Below are 27,008 nucleotides of genomic sequence, written 5' to 3'. Positions count from 1 at the left end.
CATTTAATAGATGGCGCACTGGCAACAATAGGCTACTTGTTACAAATTTATTTATAAACAGAAATGTAGTGATTGGCGGATCTTATTAACTATGAGATCCTTGACCAGGGTTGCTAACCTGGGCCAATTAGGGAGCCCTAGCTGACCAATATAAACAGAGGGTTCAGACTCTCCTCACTTCAGGGAACTGACTCGGAGCTGGCTGGCCACAGGCAATGTACCGTGCACAGGTAAATAAAGGGTGACTTGGTGACGGGATACAAGCCTCTGTGCAGTTATTTCAAGAAAGGTGCTAATTATACCAGTGTACAATAACAGCAGACAACATTCAGAATGTCTCTTTTCACATCCTCACCAGTAATCTTCAGCAGTCACCAGGAAGACCATTACAGTTACTTAAGGACATCTTGCCCTGAACTCAGGTCAGTGAGGAACAGAGAAGCTGAGTCTTCCTTCTTAGTAGTGCTCCACACAACAAACAACAAGAGGGAGAGAAACTAACTGAACATAAAAAAAGGCAAAAGCACAAAAAACACACAAGGAAGAAAATATTTAGAACAGTGATAGGTAGATACTTTGAGGAAAAGACAGAAAGAAAAATGAGAAAATATTGGACACATCTGATAGAATTATATTGGATGGAAATTACAAAATGGAAACAAACCATTCAGTCCAACCAGTCCATGTTAGTTTATCCTCTATATAAGGAGTGGTTGGAGTCCCATCTTCTTACTCTGTTTTCATATCCCTTTACTTACTTTCATCTGACCAACTATATAAGCTATTCTTAAATTTTGATAATGTCTCTGCTTCAATCATTAACTCTGGTAATGCATTACACAGCCTCAAAACTATTTCTCCTCTGTTCTAGATTGCCTACTTTTCATTTTGAATCTCTATCCTCAATTATAGCAAGTGGTCTATTTCAATCTACCCTGTTCCATTCTGTCATGTATTAAAGATTCCTATCAAATGCCCACATTCTCCTTCATTGCAACACGAATTTTAAAGATTACATGATGGAAGGGAAATCCATGTCCTTGTGCACCAGCTACTGAAGGTAAGCACGCAGGTGCAGTAGGCGGTAAAGAAGGCAAATGGTATGTTACCCTTTATTGCGAGAGGTTTCGAGTACAGGAGCAGGGATGTGTTGTTGCAGTTATACAGGGCCTTGGTGACACCACACCTGGAATATTGTGTGCACTTTTGGTCTCCTTTTCCGGGAAACAATGGTCTTTCTCTCGAGAGAATGCAGCGAAGGTTTACCAGGCTGATTCTGGGGATGGTGGGTCTGATGTATGAGAAGAGATTGACTAGGTTAGGATTGTTTTTGCTGGAGTTCAGACAAATGAGGAGGGGGGAGGGGGATCTCATAGGAACTTGTAAATTTTTAACAGGACTGGACAGGGTAGATGCAGGGAGGATGTTCCCGATGGTGGGTGTGTCCAGATCCAGGGGTCACAGTCTGAGGATTCAGGGTAGACCATTTAGGACGGAGATGAGGAGACATTTCTTCACCCAAAGAGTGGGGAGCCTGTGGATTTGGTTACCACAGGAAGTAGTTGATGCCAAAACATTGAATGTATTCAAGACTAGCTAAAGCACTTGGGACAAATGGGATCAAAAGTTATAGGGAGAAAGCAGGATTAGACTACTGAGTTGGACGATCAGCCATGATCATGATGAATGGTGGAGCAGGCTCAAAGGGCTGAACAGTCTCCTCCTGCTCCTATCTTCTATGTTTCTACATAATGCCTTCCCTTCACACAGAACCTTCTTTAAATAAAACAGCACTCTACTTACCCCTCTGTTGTTAAGAGGCTGCTTTCATGCAAACAAATGCCAATGGCCTGGTGAAGGGTAAAGTTCCTGATGTCAGGATATAGTTGGGGAGTCCATCCTTCATGGCTCCGCCCCGCCCCCTCCAATATTATCAAAGCCTGCCCCCACTTTGACCCTACCTCATGAGGGGCAGTAAATTTCTTCCTGTTGTCTGTGTACTGAGTGATCACAGCAATCATTTATACTTACAGGAAAACATCCCGGAAAACCATGTAATTATTTGTCACCAGCCAGGCCCCAAATCGAAAACATGCTGCATAAGCAAAGTAGAGAATCGCTTGTGAAATTGCAGAGGTGACTCCATAAACATGAGCCTTCTTTATTGAATTCCTTCAGAAAAAAAATGAAGTGCGTTTAATGACAATTCTGCTGCCCACCACAAAAGCATTGTAAAAAGAATATTAAACCAATACACCCATGAGATTGAGGTGGAGACTGCAGGGATCACAGAGTGCCATTCTGATCGAGGCTCCACCAGTCACCATTTAACTCAGCACTTTATTTTTTAAGAACTTGTATGGAATATCAGAGGATGACCATAAGGTTCCTCAAGTCTGCTCCACCAATCAATCCACTCAAAGCTGATCATAGATGTGAACTCCAATTTATCCCTGCCCTCTACATGCCTTGATTCCCCAAATGACTAAAACCTGCCTGTCTAAGCCTTAAATGAGCCTGAGAGAATTTTGGCTTGGCTATCTAAAACTGGTAATACACCTGAATTCTTTCTGGTATGAATAGTATTTGCCTTATTCAGCCCTAATCATGATCTTTTCACTATTAAACAGAAGTGATTGCCAACTAAGGAAGTCTGACTGTTTTTACCTGGAAGGAATTTTCATGTTTTCTTCATACATTTCTTCAAACTTTCTTTCCCTTGTTAGAGCTACAACGGTTCTAATGTTTTCGACTGCCTCCGCAGCAATCTGTTTAAAAATGGAGAAAACAACAATTTCAAGCAGAGCAGAATTTAGAGAGCTGTTTACAACACAATAAGAATTTTTAATTCATGGGTGTCAAAACGCCAATCTTGAAACTCAACTTCTCCCATCAACTTTGAACGTTAACCTTGACCTGGTTGACTACATAGCTATTACTAGGATTCCTTTCTGGTAGACCAAAAAAGCAGTAACACTGATGAAGACTTTTGGAATAAGACATTCCAAAGTAACACTGTCCAATTTAAAAGGCTTGATTTTAATAATAGTTCAGTAAACTTATACAGTTTGGAAGTAAAGGGGACCAGGTAAGGTGAGGACAGGCAGTCAGCATCATTCAGATGAGTGAGTGAAGAGAGGACCCTCGCAGATAGGCAGATAGACTTACAGCAGACAGGAGTAGAACTTGGGAAATAAATGAGAACAAGATTTTTCTAGTCTATACCTAAGCAGAAGCAAGGATAAAATAAAAGCAAATGATCCATATTCTAATTAATAAAAGTATTTCTGGGGTGCTCAGGCTTTCCTCCACATTAGGGAAAATCCTAGGCTCTTCTGGCAGTCTGGAATACCCTATGTGCAGGAAGCATCATTTTTAAAAATGTTCATTGAGGGGTTGTGGGGGCATTGCTGACAATGCTAGCATTTACTGCCCATCCCTATTTGCCCAGGGGGCAATAAAGAGTCAACCACATTGCGAAGGGTCTGGAGTCACATATAGTCCAGACCAGGTAAAGATGGCAGTTACCTTAAAGGACCTTAGTGAACCAGATGGGTGTTTCCCCCAACAATTAACAGTGATTTCATGGCTATCATGAGCTTCTTAATTAGATTTTTAAGAAAAAAATAAATTAGACTTTGTTTTATTGAATTCAAATTTCACCATCTGACAAAGCAGGATTTGAACCTGGGACTCCAGAACATTATCTAAGTCTCTGGGTTAACAGTCTAGCAACAATACCATTAGGCCATCCCATCTGGCTGAAGCAACTTGATGTCCACATTTTGGAGCTTGAACAGCAGCAAGGTCATCACACTGCATTCATCAGGCTGGGAGGCTTGTGGATAGGACATTTCATTACATGGAAGGTGAGGTGGAAGAAGGATGTGGGGTAATACTGCTACAGGATGCCTTGGGGATGGGAGTACACAGATGCTTCTGCAACTGTAGATGTGAATCAGGGATATGTTGCCTCCCTAGTGGCCGGGTAAGGGACATTTTAGAAAATTAGACAGGAAATTGACAAGTGGTACTTCACAAGGAGCCATTTCCTGATTACACCTGATGCCATGCTGGAGTAAATATAGGAATAGAAGAATACTATGTATTTTCTTGAATGCATGGCTGGAGAGATGGTGCAGGAGGGAAGGGTTTATTTCCTGAGGCATTGGGACCATTTCTGGGAGAGGTGGAATCTATACAAGTTGGACTGATTACATATGAACTGGAATGATATCATTCTTACAGCAAGTTTTGCTAAAGCTGCTGGGATGAATTTAAATTGGATTGGCAGGGAGGTGGGATCCTGACAAGTAGTTCGGGGGGAACGAAGCCGAGATGGAATCAGAAGTTAAAACCCAAGAAAGTGAGTCCAGAAGGGAGGAAAAAACACTGGCTAAATAAAAAAAGAAGTGATTTTAGCAAGTCTAATGCAAGAACCTCAAGAATAAGATAGATGAGTTGAGGGTACTGATAGGCACACAGGAGTATAATATTATAGCAATGACCAAGAGCTAGCTGTGAGATGGGCAGGATTGGCAGCTCACTGTTCCTGGTTAGAGGATATTCAGATGCAATAAAGAGAGGGATAGAAAAGGATGAGAGCTTACTATAAGGTGCACAAATGAAGTAGAGAGGAGAGTTGAAGAGGATGGATGTTGCATTACTGTGATAATGGAATCAATTTTTTTGTAGTCAGGAGCAATGATATTATCAAAGAACCAAAAAACACAAAAGGGCAAACATTCTGTTTCCTGTGTGCAGTATGCCCCAAAACAGTCAGGAAGAGGTACAGCATCAAATGTGTGATAAAATTTCAGAGAAGTATAAGAATGGTAAGTCAGTAATTGTTGATTTTAACGACCCAAATATTAACTGGGATACTTTTAGTTTGCAAAGTAAGGAGGGAACAAAATTCTTAAATAGCATCCAGAAGATTTTATTCAGTTGGTACGTAGAAAGCCCAACAATGGAGGGGACAGTTCTGAACCTAATATTCAGAAATGACACTGAGCAGGTGGAAGCAGTAACAGTAGGGGAGCATTTTGAAGAAAGTGACCATAACTCAGTTATATTTAACATTGTTATGGAAAGGGATAAGGATGGGCTGGGAGTAAAAGTTCTAATCTGGACAAAGGGTAATTTCACTACAATATGAATTGGTCCAAATCGATTGGAATCAGGGACTTGCAGTGTTAGAAAAGTTTAAGCCATTCAAGGAGGAAATAGTGAGAGTGCACGGCAAATGTGTTCCTGTAAAGAAAAAGGGTAGGGCCAAGTGCAAAGCACTCTGGATTTCAAAGGTCATAAGGGTAGAATTAAGAAAAATAGAGAGGCTTATGACATCTACCAAGGGCTTAGTAACAGATTCTTTAGAAGGAGTATATCAAATGCAGGGCAGAACTTAAAAAGGAAATTAGGAAAGCAAAGACATTGTATGAGAAAGCATTTGCGGGGAGAATAATGGAAACCCAAAGTTTTTTTTTTTAACATATAAAAAGCAGTAGAATAATCAGGAAAAGAGTGTGGCCCATTAGGGACCATACAGGTTATCTGTGTTTGGATGACCTGGGCACAGTTCTCAATGAATACTTTGTTGGTTTTCTGAGTGGAAAAGGACTTCACAGCTATAAACATCAGGGTGGAGGGCAGTGAAATATTAAAATACTAACATTGAGAGAGTGGAGGTACTAGAAGGTTTAGCAGCCTTAAAAGGGAGGTAAGTCTGCAGCCTGGGTGAGGTGTATCCAGGCTGTTGAGGGAGGCAAGGGAGGATATATCAGGGGTTCTGGCAGCAGATTTGAAGATCTCTTTGGCCATGAGTGAGGTGACAGTGGACTGCAGAACTGCTAATATTGCCCCATTATTCAAGGAGGAAGGAATGGACCAGGAAAATTACATCTAACCTCAGCGGCAGGAAGATATTAGAGAGCTATATCTGCATTTGGACAGACACAGATTAATCAGGGATAATCAGCAGGGATAGTTAAGTGAAGGCCATGTTTGACAAACTGATCAGAATTTTTGAGAAGGTAACCAAGAACATTGATGAGGGAAATGATTTGATGTGGTCTACAGAGACTTTAACAAGGCTTTTGATAAAGTCTCTCATGGCAGTCTGGTCAAAAAAGTGGGATCCAAGGCAAAGTGGCATGTTGGATCCAACACTGACGGAGAGACAAGAAGCAGCAGATGGTAGAAGGACGCTTTTATGGCTGGAAGTTTGCTTCCATCAGGGTTCTGCAGGGCTCAGGTGCTATGGCCCATGCTGTTTGTGGTGTATATTCATGATTTGTGATTTCTTAAGATCCATCCTACACTTCCTGTACTCCATTAGGGCCTCTGTTGATTTGCTCCCTTTGTACCTGATAAAAGCCTCTCTTTTCCTTCTTATCCAGTCCTGAATATTCTTAGACATCCATGTTTCTCTGGGCTTGTTGCTCCTACATTGGAACATGTTGGACCTGTGCTATCACCAATTCCCTTCCGAATGCCCCCCCTCCCCCACCACTGTTCTGCTGTAGATTTACCCAGAAGAAGCTGTTCCAAGTCTATTCTGGCCAGATCCTGCCTTATTCTATTAAAATCTGCCCTCCCCCAATTTAAAACCCTATTTCTTACAGACCATCTTTACTTCTGCTCCTTTTTCATATGCTCGTATCAGTAACATATAACCTCAGGGAGAATGCAAGACGATAGACGGTAATCACAGACCTTGAGGCAGCGGCTGGGGGAGCTCACTCTGGAGTGAGGGTTTAGCCAGCATGTTTCCTGAGGCCTGAAAACTTTATCAGGCAGGGTTAAATTTCAAAGAGTGAACACAAATGAGACACACAGTCTTATTATAATATTTAAAACGCTAACCTGTCTCCGAGGAATGGGTTGATCATCAAGCAAAACTTGGTCCTACCTCGCTTACAACCAGAAGTGGGAGTCTTGGAGGTCAGGACTTTTTTTTAAACCCTTTAATTCTGTTCCCTCCTACCCAATGCAAACCTTTTCTTTATGGCTAATGTGTCCCTTTCTGTGTTTCTATGCGCGCACTGGTGTAAAAATGATTGCGACTACATCCTGTGATTAACATTTCATCTGGAAACAACATGTTATTTACTGCTCTTGCTGTAAAAGTAAATATCAGGCATCTGGAATACCGGCACTGGAGACAGTCCAGATAAGGTACACTAGCTGATCCTAGGCATGCAGGGACTGTCATTTGAGGATAGGCTGGACTCGTTGGAATATAGAAGAATGCGAGGACCTTACTGAAGCATACAAAATCTTAGGGGACTTGACAGGACAGATGCAGAAAAGTCATTTCTCTTTGTGGGAAACAAAGACTTGAATCATTTCAAGGAAACAGTGAGTTATAGGGAGCAATGTGGCCACACGTAAAGCTTGGCCAGGAGAAGAACGGATCCCTCAGCTAAAGAACTCTCAATGTATAGGTTGCAGGAGATCATGGTCAGGGTTTGAGAATCTATGCTTTAAGGAGGATCTCCAATGAGACCCAGGTGTCAGTTAAGGAAGGAACATCCTGCCTAAGTCTGCACAGCAAAAACAACCACACAAGCTGCATGGTGTGAGCCTCTCCAGCTTCTGGTTAAATAAGGTGGTGAAGTTGGCATCATTTGCCCTTTAAGAACTTCAATTGGTCCACTGGACAGCATGCCAACTGATGCCACCCCCACTGCTGTTATAATTACATTGGAGGCCAGGGGTAGGCAGGAAGGTGGAATACAAGCCACCTGCTGTATTCAAACCCGCAGGTAGTGGAGTGCCACATTTAATCCCAAGAGCTCAAATCAAAATGCTATCAAATGCCGTCTATCCCCCCTGAAAATCACTCACCTTTCCTGCTTTCTCAAGTTCCAACTTGTCCTTGTTGGCATGTCCAGTGAACATTCTCATTTGTATCAATCCTGCTAATGCCAAGATTGGCACAATAGCCAAGATCAATAGTGTCAGCTGCCAGCCATAGACGAAGGAAATAATAACTGAACATCCTAAATTAGCTACATTCTGTGAAATCAAACCAAGTCTGATACCCGTAGCCTATGTAAAGACATGAACAGAGAAAATTCTTCATTAAAAATAATTTTAGAAAATAACCTCCATATTCTCTTCAATATTTGCACTTGTGTTAATTGCCCAACATTTAATAAAGCTTTATGCAGCATTTTGGGATTAGTTTTATGCTTGATGAGAGGTTTGAAGTATGTTGTTTACAGAATGCTTTGGTTGAGTTGAAATAATTTAAAAAAAAATATAGGTACATTGTATGTGATATCTATGTGAAACTTCTAAGGCAGAAACTGCACATAATACATTCATAATATTTTCAAACATTAATATTTTTTCTATTAGGAGGCCATAAACAAGCCTGGAGTCACTCTGGAGCATTTGTTAAAGAGGTCTGATTTACAAAATAAGATACTTTAAGTACTTAAGATATTTTAAATAAATATTTAACTTTAATGTAAAAGATCATATCAAATTTGATCATCTAATTATACAATATTTGATACAAAGTTTTTATTAATTGGGACCTATGGAACCAGAGTGTGTCAATTGATCAAATATTCCAGTTGATCAAGAGGTCCACATAACGTAAAAACACAAAGTAATAGAAACGTAATGCAGGGATATACACATCACAGTTATACTTTATTTACACCATAAATCACTTAAATAATAATACAACTTTGTCTTAAATAAAAAGTACCAGCAGAGAGCCTTTCCCCTCACACACTTAACTGACTACTGACATCGCAGAGATCACCATAACACAGTAAACTGCCAGTATTTGAGGTAAATAAATTTTACTGGTTTATCAAGAGTGCCAGTTTATAATGTGCTCGTTAAAACAAAGTTTGCTGTTTCCAAATATTTTTTCTGATTACAAACAGGATTATGTAGAATCTTACCTCTCTTAAATCACTGATATATTTATTTGGTTTAAGAATTAAATCAAAGACATTTTTGGAATATGGGGCAATAAAAAGGGACTAACTGGATTGCATTCTGAAAGAAGTGGTGCAGAGCTGATGGTACATGGTCTTCCTCTGATTTGTACTAGACTATGATTCTGTCACGTTATTTACTATAATTCAATTAGATTTCATTACAGTTTTTGACTCCTGTGATGGGTAGGGATGGTCAAAACCTAATGGCACTGGCAGATACATACCCCCTTAACTTGAGATGCATCAGTAGCAAGTCTGGTAGTCAATGCTCCAGTGCTGTTCTTTGAATCATCGAACCAGCTAACATCCTAAAAATATATATATACACACACACACAACACACATATGAATTAACATGTTATATTACATATAAAATGCCATGAGACTGGTGTATAATTACCTGTCTTTTTGGCTTGGCTAAATTAGTACACAATTATTTTGGAACAATATTTGTTAAAATGTTAATTGAAAAAGGAGTTTGTGAATTGCTGTACGGTTATTGAAATTTGATGATTTCTGAAAACCAACTGAAAGGTTTGCTGGAGTCACTTCAGTAAAATTGTGGTGGGTATGTCTCACAACAAATGTCAGTTAACTACTTTTATAAATTATTCTGCCAGGCATTACCGCATTTATTTGCAATTAGTGCTGAATCAGATTCCTATCACAGTCGACTTTGATGAAGACACCAAGCCATTACTGACAGCCTAGAAATTTCAACATTTTATGGCATTGTTGGTACAACAAAAAGCCTCAGAATTATTGGTCATACCTTTTTGAGTCCTCCCTCTATCTCCCCTGCTCCCATTCCCACTAAACTCTGGAGCTCTCTTTCACAAAAGCCAGATGAGTCTTCGGGCGGAATCTTAGAGAGGCCTGAACAGTGCGGGCTATGGTGGGATTTGTAGCAAAATCACATCAGGTCTATCTCTTCATCGGGAGCATCTCACTGTAGCTTTTACATAACTGCCAAGTGGTGAGGTAGGTTTTTCGCTAGGCAACAGCAAGTTGCCAATTCAACTGGATTAGAACTTGTTAAACACTTTAATAATGGTACAACATGACTCATTAATATTCAGGTTCCTACCATAGCACGCACTTTAAACAAGCCAGACGAGAATTCTCAGCAGGGAAACCAGAACGGGTACCTGGCAGCTTCAGCTCGCAGCCATGTCTCAGAGTCTTAAGGAAGTTGCCCTCATCAGAATCCACAGAGGAAGCTGACAGTCAGGGGTTCCCAACACAGTGAGTCAACAGCTACTTCTGAAACCAGTCCAGAGGGGGGCCACGGTCAGGCATCCAGTCAGAGCATTCTCGGTCAGGAGGTCTGTGCCTCTGCATTCTGGGCAGTGGGTCATGGTCAGTTATGAAACCTTATAGCGCCCAGTCCAGGGAGTAGGCCAAAAGTGTCCAGGAAAATGTACAGACATCACCTGAGGGTCTGGACCCTTTTCGTCTGTGACTGTCCAGGTAGGTCACACAAGGAGTTGGGCCACAGTCAGTCCATTAGCTACGTCCAGAGAAACTAAGACATAAAGGGTTTGGGGAAATAGGGGATGGGAAGAAGACTTGGAAATCTTTGGGGGCTGCAAGCTGAGTGGAAGGGGGATGACAACTGTGAAGAGGGAAACTAGATGACAGCAGGGTGATGTGTGATGGTGCTGCACCATGGTAATAAGCACAGTGGTTTTCAGGGAGGGTGCAGTGTATGGCAGCTGGCATGGTTAATTTGTACGCTGGGGGCTTGGGTGGGGAGAGGGGATGTGAGATGTGGGGAGTTGCAAGCTGACACAGACAAGTTGGATGGGAACCTGGGAGATGCAAAGCCTGTGGGGTTTATGGGGATGGATAGCTTCAGCTAAAGGGCAATTATAGATGGACAACAAATTCAGCAACACCCACATCCCATAGAAGGGGAAAGAAAGGAAAAAAGATTCCACATTTATGTTGAGAATACGCAGCCCTAAGTCATTAGCCCTTCTGTAAGTCCGACTGTTTTTGCTGTTTATTTGACATTTGGTCATGAACATGGTGCAATTTTGAGTTAATTATTAGGAAGAACTAAGGCATCAACTTTGGACCCCATTGCAAGTAACAATCACTAATTCCAACCTCCCACTCAGTCACTGTCTCAGGTTGAACCAGACTAATCACAACCAGACAATTCACAGGCCTATCTTCTGACCTCACACCTCGTCCATCACAGAAGTTTAGAGCCTACCTCCACACCTTGCCTCAACTCATTTATTGCTCAAAGGCTCACTTATAGCTTTGATACATCCAGATTTACCTTTTTAATTGCTCTCTTAGACAACCCCCTAACACCCAACTTTGCTGCCTGTATCATATCCAACACAAAATCCTACTCGCAAGCCACTTCTGTGCTTCCTGACCTATATTGATTCAATTGAAAATGTTCTAAAGTTCATTTATGAGCTCAGTTGATGCCATGTTTGTAAAACTTCTGAGTCTTTACTCTCAATAACACTCTATTCCTCCAAACCCGATGAGTCCTCTGAGCAGACAACAGAGTTCAATATTTATACAAGGCAAACATTCAGCCTCATTCTGTTTGAGTGTAAGTTTCAGTAGTAAAAAACAAATGTTAATTCAAAATGTTCACAATTATCATTGGTGTCAATGGTCACAGAGATGTGACAATTAACTTTTCATTGTTGGGCCAAGGTATGGCAGGGATCACAGGAAACACTGATGTTGAGTTACGGTGGTAATTTTTAATGTCATAATTTCCATAAATGTCGGCACTAGATCAGCTAACTGTTACTATAGAACACATTTTTAGGAAATTCTGGAACACTAAATCATGTTGCTTTTATGCACAGATCTCTATTTTTAATATTTATTTCATTTAACAAATATTTCATGTGGCATGTGCTCTTCTGGGCAATGGTTAATGATCTAATGCAGTACCTTAAGCTTGTAAAAGGCAGCCTGTGAAAAGCGCCAAATTTATCTCAGTTCTTTCAATAATCAAATTAAGTTTCAATATTCAATTTGACTCAATTACTGGAAGGTCCAAATGGCCCAATTCTGCTCCTTTATGTTATGGACTATCTTAAAACTGGCATTTTGGGAGGAGCTTCAAGCAATCAAAGAACTGATTTAAGTAATCTGAGCTCCATTCCAGAGCAAGGATATGAAAGGTCATTCTTTTTAACTTAATCAAAAATTAAAAGTCATCAAATACAAAGTTAAAAAAACTATGTACACATTAGAATAATATACAAGACAAATTGTTATCAGTAGATTAAAAGGCCATAAGAAAACAGGAACAAGAGTAGGCCATTCAGTCCCTTGATCCTGCTCTGCCATTCACTAGGATCATGGCTGATCTGATTATAGTTATTTATTGGCCTTTAATTCCCATACTCTTGACTTGTGCTTTGTAGATAATGGATGGGCTTTGGGGAGTCAGTGTTCCTCACTGCAGGATTCCTAGCCTTCATCCTGTTCTTGTAGCCACAATTTTTACATGGCTAGTCCAGTTCAGTTTCTGATCAATGGTAGCCTCCAGGGTGTTGATAATGGAGATTCAGAGATGGTAACACCATTGAATTTGAAGGGAAGATGGTAGGATTCTCTCCTATTGGAGATAGTCATTGCCTGGCAGCACTGTGGTGAAAACATTATTTGCCACTTGCCTGCCTAAACCTGGATATTGTTACGTCTCACTGTAGTTGGACATGGACTGCTTCAACATCTGCGGAATCGTGAATGGTGCTGAACTCTGTAATTATCGGCGCCATTTCCACGTCTGACTTTATGATGGAGGGAAGTTCTGCTGTGAAACAGTTGCTAGTGTACTACTACTGATTTGGCTAAATCCAGTGATGGCAAGGTCTACTGAGTCCAAAGTAAAAACAACTGATTCAACTAACAAAATAAGAATTACACACTGCAAAATAACAAAGGAATGAAGCCAAATATTAATATGTGGTTCCTACCTGTCGCATCATTGCCTTAAAGGCTGAATATCGGAGTCTCATTGTCAGTATCTCTCCAGATTTGCCAAATGTGAAACCCTAAAAAAGGCATAAAGTGGTGTGATAAAACGGAACTATACTTCAAAGGAATAACATAACCATCCAAATTATTTCTGCAGCTGAGTTAACATAGAGATTTTATTGAATAAACATTCCATACAAAAATCAGTGGGCGGTGCATCCTAATTTTATAAATTTGGATTGAATATCATAGAACTTCCTTTTGTTAAAGCTCAGGAAACACGCCTTGTGCTTTCTCCCTGTGTTATTTTTACAGAGGCATTGTCCTAAGTGTGTTCAAAGCTCTAAACAATACATGTAACAAGGAGAGGAGCCTAGCATAAATATGTTAAGCATGCCTGGAAATGTTGAACTCACCCTGGAATTCAATTGAACTCCAAGAAATTACCCAGAACTGGCCTGAATCCCTCTGTAAACACCAAATCTTTAGTAAGTAGAGGTTACTGGGCAGTGGCAGCATGGATGTTTGTCATCCGCCTGTGCACTTGCCAAGTAGCTTGTCTTATCAACTTCTGCCATAAGAGTGCTGCAATACGTTCCAGTGACATTTCATTGGCAGCCTCCAGTGAGGCTTTTATCTCAGACTCTAATGACTTCTTTGATCTATTCCCACACCTGCTTTGTTTTCTTATCTTTTTTGCAGTGATTTGGGATCACTACATAGCTATTCAGGTCTGTTTTGATTATTTTCTTTGCTCAATAACAGAGTAATTGATGAGAAGCCCATCGCAAATTTGATTTCATATAATCAGTGTAGGTTGTCCACATAACAAAACACAACAGAACCTTGCCAAACATAACAAGGACCAGTACAAACCAATACACCTCTATGCCACCAACTCCTTAAAGTGGCCCCATTTTGAGGGCACTACAGCTTCAGGAACACCAAGCAAAAGCAGTGGTTTGCTCGGTGCTTCGAGCCGGTGTGTGTTTTTTTCTTGATACAAAATGGATAAGGCATGAGTTTAGCTCCTGCAGTGTAGAATGCAGGGTTGAATACTGTAATCTGGCTCCAGTCAGCATTCTACTTATTCACAGATATCATTAAACCTTACTTGTAGAAAAAATGTGATGAAGGAGACACCTCCAAGTGCTAGGAATAACAGGGAAAAAAGTGTACTCTGACAGCGAATATGTTCTTTGTTTGTATTAGCAAATACCTGTGTTGGGTAAAAGAAGGACAGTTTAAATGTGATTATTGCATAACAACATATTCAGTAAATTTAGTATGGCAAGAAACAAGGCATTCATGATGTTGTGAAAATAAACTTTGTCTGAAATTACTTTGTCTGAAGTTTCATTTTGGTTATAGATAACAGGATAATGTTTCAGCATGCTGCTTGGAAATGAAACATGGGTTGCACACGTTGCAGAAACAATTTGCACTGATATCAATTGAGGTACAAACTGATTTGTTTCTGTGAAAGGTGTTTGTCCAGATAGCAAGTCTCCTCATTCACGGTGGCAAGAGTTCTTCCTTTGTGGGACAGTTACCCCAAAGACCAATCAAACAACAATCTGATATTGTGTATAAGCTATGATTCCACGAATATGACTAAATCATCAACATCACTGGGAACGTTCTGTCCCACAGACCTGCCAGAGGTGGCAGCACCATGGTATTACAGTCAGTAACAAGTTGTGCTGGGAATCTTCAACATTTGACTCTGGATCCAATGCCATTAAGTCAAAAGTGGACAAGGAAGCCAACAGATGATTACCACTGTCGCCCTGCCTCAGCTAAGTGAATCAGTACTCCTCCATGTTGAGCACTCTCTGGAGGAAATACTGAGGTTGGCAACAGCACAGGCATGCTCTGTCTGAGGAACTTCAATATCCATCACTAAATGTGGCTCACTTCTGCCATGATTTACTGAAGTGGTGAGGCATACAGAATGAGTAGGTGGCACAGAGACCACACATGGTTAAGGGTTTGGGGCTTGGCTGGATGAGACATTACATGAAATAGTGGGAGTGATAGAGCTTGAGCCTTGATGGGAGGTGGCAGTAGTAGTAGAGATGGAGTGAATGTGAGGTACCACAGAGATAATTGTGACACATACCCTCACAGAAAGCAGAATGTGTGAATGTCGTATTGTGCTGAGGAACCATAGAAATGCAGGGAAACTCAATAATAGAACAAACTTAAAGGCTTTGTGCTTTAATGGACGATGCATTCAGAATAAGATAGACAAACTGATGGCACAAATTGAGGTAAATGAGAATAATCTCATAGCCATTATGGAAACATATTTACAAGCAGATCAAAACTTGGAATTTAACATTTGACCTTTTGGAGAGACAGGAGGGATGGAAAAGGTGGCAGGATAGCACTGTTAATGAAAGATGAAATGAGGACAGTTGTGAGAGGTGATCTAGGCTTGAATGATGTAAAGTCCATTTGGGCGGATGTAAAAATCAGCAAGGGAAAGAAAATATTGGGAAGTGTAACGCACAGACCCCCAGACTGTATGGGAAAGACTATAAAATCAACAAATAATAGCAGCATGTAAAAAGAATACAGCAATAATTATGGGTGACTTCAATATTCATGTTGATTGGGTTAATCAAATTTGAAAGGGTAGCTATGACAATGAAGTCCAAAAGTGGATAAGTTTCCTAGAGCAAAATGTCACAGAAACAACCAGTTGAATGATATCTTGGATATCTTGGATCTGGCAATGGGCAATGAGGCAGGTTTAATAAATGACATCTAAGTAAAAGGTAACCTAGAAAGTAGTGATCATGACAGAATTGAATTTGCAGTTTGAGACTGAGAAACTTGGGTTAGAAACAACTGTGTTTATCCTAAATAAAGTGAATTACAATGAAATGAGGACAGAGTTTGCTTATATTAACTGGGCACACAGATGAGCAGGAGTGATAGCAAGCAACATTTAAGGAGGTAATTCATGACTCTTAGCAAAAATATATCCCAGTAAGGAGGAAACATCCTAAGACATAGATAAACTAACCATAGCTAACCAAGGAAGTTAAAGAGGTTATTAAGTTGAAAGAAATAGCACATGAGAAGGGCAAAGTCAGTAGACTGGGATAAATTTAGAATCCAGCAAAGACGACTAAAAAGACATTATAAACAGAGAAAATAAACTATGAGGACAAATTTGCGAGGAATATAAACACTGACAATAAGAACTTCTTTAAATATATAAGAATGAAGAGAGAGGTCAAAGTGGATACAGGCTCCATAGAAAATGAAGCTGGGGAGATGGTTTTGGTCAACAAGGAAATGGCAGAGGAGTTAAAGACTGATGCAAAATATGTGCCTATGGTGGAAGATACTTCAAACATTTCATTACTACAAAAGAATATGGAGGAAGAATTACGTACCATCACCATCACTGGAGAAGTGGTATTAGACAAACTAATGGGTCTAAAGGCGGATAAGTCCCCTGCCCCTACTTAAGGCTGAGATAGATTCTTGATCAGTAAGAAAATCAAGGGTTACAGGTCAGGTAGGAAAGTGGACATGAGGAATGTCAGATCATCCATGATCACATTGAATAGCAGAGCAGGCTCGAGGGGCCGAAATGACCTGCTTCTGTTCCTATTTCTTATTGTCTTATGGTCATAATGACCCAGATGGCAATCCCAGCCCAGGGGGTGCAAGGCCTGGTGTCAGGGTCTCCTCGACTGGTGCTAGGGGAAGAGGAGAGTTCCAGTTTTCCTTTGTCTGTTAAGTCTCGGGGAAATGACATGAACTGTGCACGAGCAGCTCGGGACACCTGGTGCACCACCAACTTTTAAATGTGGTTCTGGCTCCAACAGTGAGACAGAGAATATGATGAGTGTGGCACCACACCGTCTGGTGCATAGGTAATGCGGTGAGTTAAGGAAGATAGCATGAAAAAACCTGCTCTGAGAGAAGAGAAACCCACCATGAAACTTGCCAAAATTAATATTTAAGTGATTTCTGGTAAAGTTCAGCCCAAAGCCCTATTTTCTCCAGGGTGTTCAATGATTCCTGGTCTCTGAATCATTATTTACTATTTGAATTTATATAATTTCAATTAAGTCTTGTATAAAACCTATTTGCACTTGTACAATTTAACTAGAATATATTTGAACATTTTAAACTTACAGCAACAATTTTGGAAAATATGAGAGCAAATGCAGGCTGCAGGACACCATTTATAATGGAAGAGAATGTTCCCAGAAGTATATAAGGCCATTCAGTCTTGTTCATTCTAAGGATACGCAGAAAGGACATGTTGGGAAGATTTTCATCCTGAAAAATAGAATCGTTTCATATACAGTTGTAATATGGAATATGGTTTCCAAAACTGCAATCTGTAAATGATTGAACTTCAGATTCTGTTAAAAAAAACCTGTTCATTTTTAAACCTAAAAATGGCTAAATGAATGTTTTAAATTTAGTAAAAACAGAAAATGCTGGTAATACAGAGCAGAGGTAGATGCAGTTATTTGCTCTTGTTGCAGATGTTGTTCTACCTCAAAGGTCCAAGCAGTTCCCACATTGCAGGAAAGTCTGACATTACGGCCTGAGGTAGCAGAAAAGACAAATTTTTGAAAACTAACTTGAAAGCAAAATAGGTCCCGCAAGCAAAAGCCTTCCAGGCAAGGAAGGAGTTGTGTTGTTTCGGTCTTTGAAGTTTTCTTAGTCTGTCAATTTTACAGAACCAATGTACTTTCACTTGTTAATCCTTCAAGTTTTAGATAGCACTGGAATACCATTCATTGGCTGGGAAAGCCAGAACGCTGGGTTAAATTTCATTTTAATTGCCACTTAACATCTGAAAATAACAGACCTGACATTTACACCAGGATTTATCATGTGCCTCCAAGCAACCTCCAGTTAAAGGGGAGAATTGAGTGGGATTATACTAGGTTTCTAATACACTGATATTTTTCACGATTGGACCTTCAAGCTGCACCAGCACCTGATTCCACATGTTCTTCCCTTGCATGTTAATATTCTGCTTATTAACTCAGTTCTTCTCTCCAAACAAATGCTGTCAAACCTTCTGAGTGTTTCTAACACTTCCTGTTTTCAATTCAGATTTCCAGCATCTGCCATGGTTTGCTTTTGCAGTTTAGAGCAACAGTGCAAACAATTTCTGATCATATTGTAGACTGACAATGGGGATACAAGTGAAATAACTTGCATGAATAATCGCAAAAACCAACAATTGATTACTGGCTGACATTTTGTAATTATAAAGGTAATTTAAAAACAGTATCACAAATTTCCATTTCCCACACTACCCACCATTGTGCCCTCTTAAGACTGTTAAGCCAATGAAGCACCAATGTTGAACCCAAATCCCACTGAGAATTCAATGTTCTCAACCCTAATACCAATAAATCTCAAACTTCTGCGAATAATGAATGCTTTATATTAATTTAAACATTTGAAAATCATATTGTATAGTTAGCTACTACAAGATGCACTGCAGAAATTCACTCGAGATCCTCAGACAGCACTTTTCAAACCCATGACCCAGAAGGATAAGGGCAGCAGATACAATGGGAACACCACCAACTGCAAGTTTCCCACCATGCCACTCACCATCATGACTTGGAAATATATCATCGTTCCTTCACTGTCGCTGGATCAAAATGCTGGAATTCCCTCCCTAATCGCATTGTGGGTCAACCCACAGCAGGTGGAATGCAGTGGTTCAAGAAGGCAGCTCACCACCACCTTCACAAGGGCATCTATGAATGGGCAATAAATACTGGCCAGCCAGCGACCCCCACATCCCACAAAATAAATAAGGAAAAGAAGCCCAAATACCACTGAACTCAATTAACAAAGAGACATGAAACGAATTTCTCTTACTGCTTTGAATTATTAACTTTTCAACTACACTAGGACAGAAAGACAATACAAGATAAAGATTTATGATACTTATATAGGCTGACTAGAAGCATCATAAGTAATAAAATTCCAAGATGGGATATTAATGCACCACCTAAAACAGATTCTTAACTAAACTATAGAGACCTGTACCTGTGGAACATCAGCATCCTTATTTTCTGTAGCTGTTCCTGGCTTTTTCATGCTAGCACGTGTTGACTGTCTTCGCAGTGGCTTTGCAGCAACAGTCTTGGGTTCAGCTTCATTTCTCTCAATAGCCAATTTGTCCGTCTCATTGTCTTCATGCCTAAATGTCTAAAAACAAATTACATTACATTTTAAGTTTTTAATTTTATTTAAGCAAATTAAACATATGCGCGCACATTTAGTGAAATTTAATTCTGAAACTTTTTCAGAGATGTTATTACTCTTCTGCAGCAAGTGGGACTTGAACTCATGTCTCCTGGTTCAGAGGTAGGGACACTACCACAAGAACCCTTTCCACAATCATACATGCTTTAAATCAATAGTTAAAGTCATCCATGCATTTAAAGAGGTAACTAACTTTCAAGAGTACCTGCGCAGTCACCAATGCATGATAAATTCCTTTTGCCTTCATCAGTTCTTCATGGGTTCCCATCTCTGAAATGACACCATCCTGTAAACCTGCAATGATGTCTGCATTTTGGACTGTTGACAGACGGTGAGCAACAACTATAGTAGTGCGGCCTTTGCGTACCTTTCAGAAAATACAGGTTATGTTTAGATCGTGACACGTATCATGCTTCCAGCCCAGTGCTTGTGTAGCTTCCTTACAGAAATATGTAGCTGTTTCTTAAAAATCTTTGCACAACAATGCTCTCAATGCTTTTAGGGAGAGATGGGCACCGTGCGGGTGCCTTGTATTTTGATTTCTTCCCTATCCCCTTAACTTTCTTCATGTAAGCATTGCCCTTATCTGGCTTTGCTTGTGACTGGTTCACTGGTCACATAGGTGTTTTCCTGGTGGTGGAAATATTGAATAAAGATTTTTGCATAATGGTGTCTTTACTGAGTCACTGCACACACAACCACCGGCGATGTGGGGAAATGTAAGCAGTTTTTAAAAAAACATAAATAGTGGATTCAGAGAGTCTCCACGCCTCAAGGAAAGAAAAGTCTTTGTAAATCCTTGCCACAGTTAACAGCACTCTTCACCTTGAGGTGTGAAAATGGTATGTTTGAGCCCCAAAGCAACAGGAGATCTGATTGCGCAGTTGGGATGAAATGTCCGCACAGCATTCACAGAATTATAAAACCAGCCGGCACTAAAGCAGCACATTCAACTACCCACAGTAACTCTGTTAAATTGGTATCCAATTAGTCTCATGCTCCCATTCATTTTCCTTAACCCCTATAAATCTTTCCTTTCGAAATACATGTTTATATTCGCACCTTCAAACACTACTACCAAAAATAATTTAACTCAACTTTCCTGTTACTTGTGAGGTCTCAATGTGTGCAAGATGGAGTAGAAGGAAGCTAGTCTTTTGGTGGATGGGACTCACTTGAATTGTGCTAGGACCGACATTCTGGTGTATCAAATAGCCTACACTGTAGAGAGGACTTTAAACTTAATTGGTGGGGTCAAGGCAGGGGATGGTGGAAATACATAGGCATACAAAGCAAAAGGATATAAAAGCATTGCAGAGATGCTTTAAGGTGAAGATACTAAGAGTGGGATAGGATGGAGCAGAGGTAGAAACATTAAAAAAGTAGCAAGCCAGGGGAAACGTAGTAAAAAGGCAAAATTAATAGCTTTTTCCTTGATTACATGTAGTATTCAGAATAAAATTAATGAATTAATGGCACAAATAGAAGTTATTAGCTAGGATCTTATAACCATTAAGAAAACATGGTGACAAGGAGGTTAAAGCTGGGAACTAAATATTCAGGGATACTTGACTTTTTGAAAGGACAGGCAGGAAGGAAAGGTTAGAGGAATGGCTTTATGAGTAAGGGATGGATAAGTTCAACAGCAGGATCTTGGATCGGAAAATGTAGAATTCATATTCATGGAGGCAAGAAATAATGAGGGGAAGGAGTCATTGGTGAGAGTAGACCATAAGCCTCACAACAGCAGCTATACTGTAGGGCTGAGAATTGAATTGAATTGAATTAGCTTTAAATAAATCAGGAGATAATGAGAACATATAAAAAGTACAGTACATGAATCATGGGAGAATTTAATTTTCATGCAGACCAGAAAACCAACTGGCAGAGATGATCACAAGAAATAATTCAGAGTGTGTATTTGGGACAGTTTCCTAGAACAATATGCTGTGGATCTAACCAAGGATAAGGCCATTTTGGATCTGGTAATGTGAAATGAGGCAGGTTTAATAAACAATATCACAGTGAAAGATCCTCAATGTTACAATGACCACAATAAGGCAGGATTTAGCATTCATTTTGAGCATGAGGAACTCGGGTCAGAAACAACTATGTTAAACTTAAATGAGGGTAACTATAAAGTAATGATGGCTGAGTTGGCTAGAGTGAACTTGGAAAGTGGATTAGCAGAGAAGACAGTTGATGAACAATAGCAGATATTTAAGAAAATAATTCATGACTCACAACAGACATATATGCCAGCGAGGAAGACGGATTCTATGTTGAGAATAAACCAACCATGCTTAACCAAGAAGGTTAAGGATAAAACCAAACTGAAAGACAAAACATGCTGTGTGGCTAAGATTAGTTATACCCCAGAAGAATGAAAAAAGATTATAAAATCTATCAAAAGATGACCAAAACAAAAAAAAATATTTGAGGGTAAACTAGCAAGAAATACGAAATGGACAGAAGGACTTCTTTAAATTGAAAAAATAATGAAAGAAGCCAAATTGAACACAGGCCCCCTAGAAAATGAGGCTTGAGAAATATTAATGGGGAAATCAGGAAAAGAAAAATGATTGAATAAATACTTTGCATCACTCGTCATGGTAGAAGATGCTGTTAGCATTCCAAAAATATTAAATAATCAAGGGACAAAATGTGGGTTGTGTGTTGAAGGAAGTAAAACAAAACTGTCACTACAGACAAAGAACTAGCAACGTCAACGTGGCTAAAGTCCAATAGGTCCACTGAGCCTAATGGATTGTGTCCTATGGTATTAAAGGAAGTAGCGAGAGGAGATGGATGCATTGGTTGGAATCTTCCAAAAATCCTTAGATTCTGGAGAAGGATTGGAAAACTGCCAATGTAACAGCCTAATGCAAAATGAGAGGGGGACAAAACCAGATAGGCTGGTTAGCTTAATGTCTGTCACTGCGAAAATGTTAGAGAGAGCATTTAGAAATGCATGACAAACATGCAGACTAAACAAAGCTTCATGAAAGGGAATTTATGCATGACAAATACATTAGAATTCTCTGAGGAGGTAACAATCAGGATAGATAAAGTGGAACCAGTAGCTATAATACATTTCGATTTCAGAAAGGTATTCAGTAAGAAGTTACATCCAGTAAGATATTACATGTAAAGTACATAGTGTGAGGGATTGTATATTGACATGTGTAGAGGATTGGCTAACTGATAGAAAACAGAGTTAGAATAATGAGGGCATTTTCAAGTTGGGAGTGGAGTGGCACAGGGATCAGTGCTGGGTCTCAATTATTTACAACGTATGTTAATGACGTGAATGAGGGAAGTGAATGTACTATCACCAGATTTGTAGATGACACAAAAATAGGCGGGAAGGCAAGTGGTAAGGATAACACAATGAGTCTACAGAGTAGACTGACCTATCCCTCCCTAACTCCCCACCTACACTCACCTTTACTGGCTCCATCCCCGCCTCTTCGACCTGTCTGTCTCCTCTCCACCTATCTTCTTCTTTATCCATCTTCTATCCACTTCCCCCTCTCTCCCTATTTATTTCAGAACCCCCTTCCCCTCCCCTATTTCTGAAGAAGGGTCTAGGCCCGAAACGTCAGCTTTCCTGCTCCTCTGATGCTGCTTGGCCTGCTGTGTTCATCCAGCTCTACACCTTGTTATCTCAGATTCTCAAGCATCTGCAGTTCCTACTATCTCTATTACAGAGGAATATCGACAGGTTATAATTTTCAATGCTATTATCTTCTCAGGGGTGGCACGGTTGCTCAGTGGTTAGCTCTGCTGCCTCACAGTGAAGGGACCCAAGTTCGATTCCAGTCTCGGGCGACTGTGTGGAGTTTGCACATTCTCCTCGTGTCTGTGTGGGTTTCCTCCAGGTGCTCTGGTTTCCTCCCACAGTCCAAAGATGTACAGGTTAGGTGGATTGGTCATGCTAAATGTGTCTAGGGTGGGAAATGCAGGGATAGGGTAGGGGGTCGGTCTGGATGGGATGCTCTTCAGGGGGTCATTGTGGACTCGATGGGGTGAATTGCCTGCTTCCACACTGTAGAGATTCTATAAAAAGAAGTGAGTGGACAAAATCTTGGCAGATGGGATACATGAAAATATCCTTTGACAGGAAAAGCAGAAGAGTTGAATATTATTTCAACAGAGAAAGACTGCACAAAGCTGCAACACAAAGGGATTTGGGATCCTTGTACATGAACCACACAAAGCTAGCATACAAGATTAACAGGTAACAGGAAAGGCAAGTAGATTGTTAGCCTTTATTTCATTGGGAATGGACTACAAAAACATTTTTCTAAAACTATCTAAGGCACCAGTTAGACCACAACTACAACACTGTGAATAGTTTTGGTCTCTTTATGTAAGGAAAGATAGAATGGCACTGGAGGCAATCCAGGGTAGGTTCACTATGTTGATCCTGGATATGGGGGGACCATCTTAGAAGGAGCAGTTGAGTGAGTTGGGCCTATTCTCCTTGGAGTTCAGAAAATTAGGAAGCAACCTTACCAAAACATACAAGATTCTTAGTGGGGTTGATAGGTAGATGCAGAGAGGTTATTCCTCTTTGTGGGAGAGTCTAGGACCAGAGGGCATAATCTCAAGATAAGGGGCCATCTATTTAAGGCTGATAAGGAGGAATTTCAACTCTCATAGGGTAGAAATTATTTACTACAGAAGGCAGTGGAGGCTAGGTTGTTAAATATACTCAAGGCTGAGATAGTTGGATTTTTTAAATCAATAAGGAAGTCAAAGCCCTTGGGAAAATGACACAAAAAGTGGAGATGATGATTAGAGCAGCCATGATCTTATTGAATGGCAAAGCAGACTCAATGGCCCAAATAGCTTATTTTGCTCACACATCATAAGATCTGACATTTGCCCACATACAAATCACTGTCCTTCAAAATAGTATCTTCTTAATTATTTCATGGAATGTGACTGTTGTTGGCAAGACCAGAACTTGTTGGAAATCACTAACTGTCCTTCAGAATCTCATGGTGAGCCACCCTTTAAGGTAGTCAAAGCGGTGAAAACTAGTGATAGTGGAATGGGGAGTTTTTTTAAGAACCAGCAGCAGATGACTAAAAAAACAAAAAAGGAGAAAACTCATTATGAAAATAAATTGGCAAGAAATATAAAAATATATATAGCAAACAAACAGCTACATAAAAAGAATGAAAGTAGCTAAAGCAAGTGTTGATCCACTGAACGATGTTACTAGGGCATTGACATCAGGGAAATGGTAGATAATTTAAACTAATATTTTGCATCTGTCATCACAGTGGACGACATATAAATATCCCAAAAGATATCAGATAAGCAAGATACTAATGGGGTGACAGATCTGTTAACAGCCTATATCACGAGAGTCAATGTATTTGACAAACTGAACGCAAGCTAGGATGTGATGGCATGTATCCAAGACTTTTAAATGAAGTGGCTGCAGAGATAGTGGAAACATTGGTCAAAACATTCCAGACTGTTGTTTTCATTGAAAATGCAACTCCCTATCTACTATTTTTGTTACAAATAAAGAGTCAAGGGACCAGGCATCTCCGTTCACTCAAATGCTGATTTGCAAAGCAAAGTCACACCAACAGTGTGGGTTCAATTCTCACATCGGCTGAAGTCACTGTGAAGGTCCCACCTTCTAAACCTGAAGTGTGGTGACCCTCAGGTTAAACTCACCACCGACTGTCTCTCTGTAATAAAACAGCAGCCCTCTGACACTATGGTGACTTTATCTTTACAAATGAGGAATAGTTACCTCAATTCTTGTCGTTCCTCAACCAGTACCACAACAGCATTTCAAGACAAAACTGTAAAAGTGGGCAATCCTTCCAATGAAAGAAACCTCTCAATTACAGTAACATAATTAAACTAGCATTAGCTAAATTAAAGAAAGAACAATTGTTACCTTATCGAGAGCAGCTTGAACAGTAGCTTCACTCTCAGCATCCAAAGCAGATGTAGCTTCATCCAGCAGCAGAATCTTGGGATTGCGCACCAGAGCACGTGCAATAGCAATTCTTTGCTTCTGGCCTCCGCTCAGCTGTGTGCCTCTTTCTCCAACTAACGTTTCAAATTTCTGCAGAAAATTTCAAGATCAGAGTTAGTGACACATTATACATGTCTACTTATGAAGAAAAAGTTAAAGTAAGTAAGCCTCTTTTAATAATGACTGGATGTCTCAAACTATCAAAGGTCATTTTCTCCTTTGGATGAATCCAGAACTAAAGGGCAAAAACAATGTTTAAAAATGAGGACATGAAAAGAATGTTTTTTCTCTGAGGGTTGTACACAGTGGAACTCTCTGGCCTAGAAGGCAGTGGTGACTGGATCATTGAATATTTTTATGATGGCAGTACGTAGATTGTTGTTAGACTAAGCAGTCAAAGATTACTGGGTAGATCGAATTTGGAATTTAAAACACAAGATCAACCATGATTTTAATGAATAGCGGAGTAGGCTAAAGGGGCCGAATGGTCTATTTCTAATTATAATTTATATATATATAGATGTGTGTACTATTGCCAGAATGTTGTCTGTACATATAGCAGCTTGGCCTCAGGTCTGCAGCATCACAGATCCAGTCTTCAGCCAATTCATCTCTCTTTGTGAAATTATGAAATGGTTGCTGGTACTAGATACCCTTCATTTGATCTCTTGGGTGATGGCAATGGTAGAATGAGGAATGGATGTGCCAGACCAAGAGGTTGCAGATTATGATTGAATACAATTCTGCTTCTGCTGCTGTTGCTGCTGGAGGCCTACAGTGTCTCATGGATGCCTAGTCTTGTGTTGCTGGATGTATTTGAAATCTATCCTATTCAGCATGGTGATACTGCCACACATCACAATGAGTGTACTCTCAATGTGAAAGTGAGACTTCATCCCTGTCAGAATTTCATTCCATGGACAGATATATCTGCTGTAGATGGATTGGTGAGGACATGGTAAAGTACATTTTCCATCTTGTTGGTTCCCTCACCACCTACCAGACACAATGTAGCAGTTAGGTCCTTTTGAAGATTCAGTGAGCACAGTTAGTTATAATACTACCAAGGAACTCCTGGTAATTGATTCTGATGTCCCCACTCAGAATACCTCACCACCCTCAGTGCTAACACAAGTAGTGTTCAACATGGAGGAGAACTGACTCATCATCTGAAAGGCAAGGCAGTGGGTTATAGGTGGTAACCAGCTGGAGGTTTCCTTGACTATATTTGACCTGAGTTATGATTCCAGCTAATGTTATTGCTGGACAAGTCAGATCCTAGATCAAAATGTGACTTGATAGATTTTTGTTTAATTGGTTGTAACAAGGTGGTCTTTCACTGAAATACAAATAACCAAAACTGCAGATTTGGTTTTAACAATAAAACAAACGCTTATTGTGGAAAAGAAATTGAATAAACCAAGCCACTTACATATACTATAAATGTAATGATCTCGAAACTCACAGTAACACACAGACCTGTTAAAAACATCAGCGCCCTTTTATAGTAACATAACTGTTGTTTTAATTCTCAGTCTTGAGAATCTGATAGTACACCCACACCTCCTTGAGTAGCTATGCAATTGAGTTTAGACCATTTTTTTTACCTCGAATAACCCCTTCAGGATTTTAACCAAACAATTCTGGTCTTGAAATTCTCAAATAAACTCCTTACACTGAGGTAACTATTTCTTAACAGTTCTGAGATAGTAGGAACTGCCAATGCTGGAGAATCTGAGGTAACACGGTGTAGAGCTGGATGAACACAGCAGGCCAAGCAGCATCAGTGGAGCAGG

At 40.0% G+C, this 27,008-nt stretch overlaps 1 protein-coding gene across 9 annotated transcripts in view; it reads right to left on the bottom strand.

The window, feature by feature from the left end:
* Positions 1-27,008, bottom strand: part of abcb4 (ATP-binding cassette, sub-family B (MDR/TAP), member 4) — a 97,418-nt gene that overhangs the window by 12,456 nt on the left and 57,954 nt on the right. For 8 of the 9 annotated variants that reach the window (XM_048612190.1, XM_048612179.1, XM_048612167.1 and 5 more), the window contains 10 exons: positions 25,132-25,302; positions 19,408-19,569; positions 18,984-19,145; positions 17,091-17,237; positions 14,044-14,148; positions 12,929-13,006; positions 9,188-9,271; positions 7,849-8,052; positions 2,668-2,768; positions 2,032-2,172 (listed from right to left, as the gene is read on the bottom strand). In XM_048612190.1, coding sequence (XP_048468147.1) covers positions 2,032-2,172; positions 2,668-2,768; positions 7,849-8,052; positions 9,188-9,271; positions 12,929-13,006; positions 14,044-14,148; positions 17,091-17,237; positions 18,984-19,145; positions 19,408-19,569; positions 25,132-25,302 — 1,355 coding nt within the window. Of the gene's footprint in view, positions 1-2,027; positions 2,173-2,667; positions 2,769-7,848; positions 8,053-9,187; positions 9,272-12,928; positions 13,007-14,043; positions 14,149-17,090; positions 17,238-18,983; positions 19,146-19,407; positions 19,570-25,131; positions 25,303-27,008 lie in introns of those variants that run through there. The other variant, XM_048612213.1, reaches the window with a different exon arrangement.

This window comes from Rhincodon typus, chromosome 2 (genome assembly GCF_021869965.1).
Source record: "Rhincodon typus isolate 14 chromosome 2, sRhiTyp1.1, whole genome shotgun sequence".
In the NCBI taxonomy this organism is placed as follows: Eukaryota; Metazoa; Chordata; class Chondrichthyes; order Orectolobiformes; family Rhincodontidae; genus Rhincodon; species Rhincodon typus.
The sequence above is the reverse complement of the archived record's forward strand: the minus strand, read 5'-3'. Positions and strand labels throughout refer to the sequence as shown.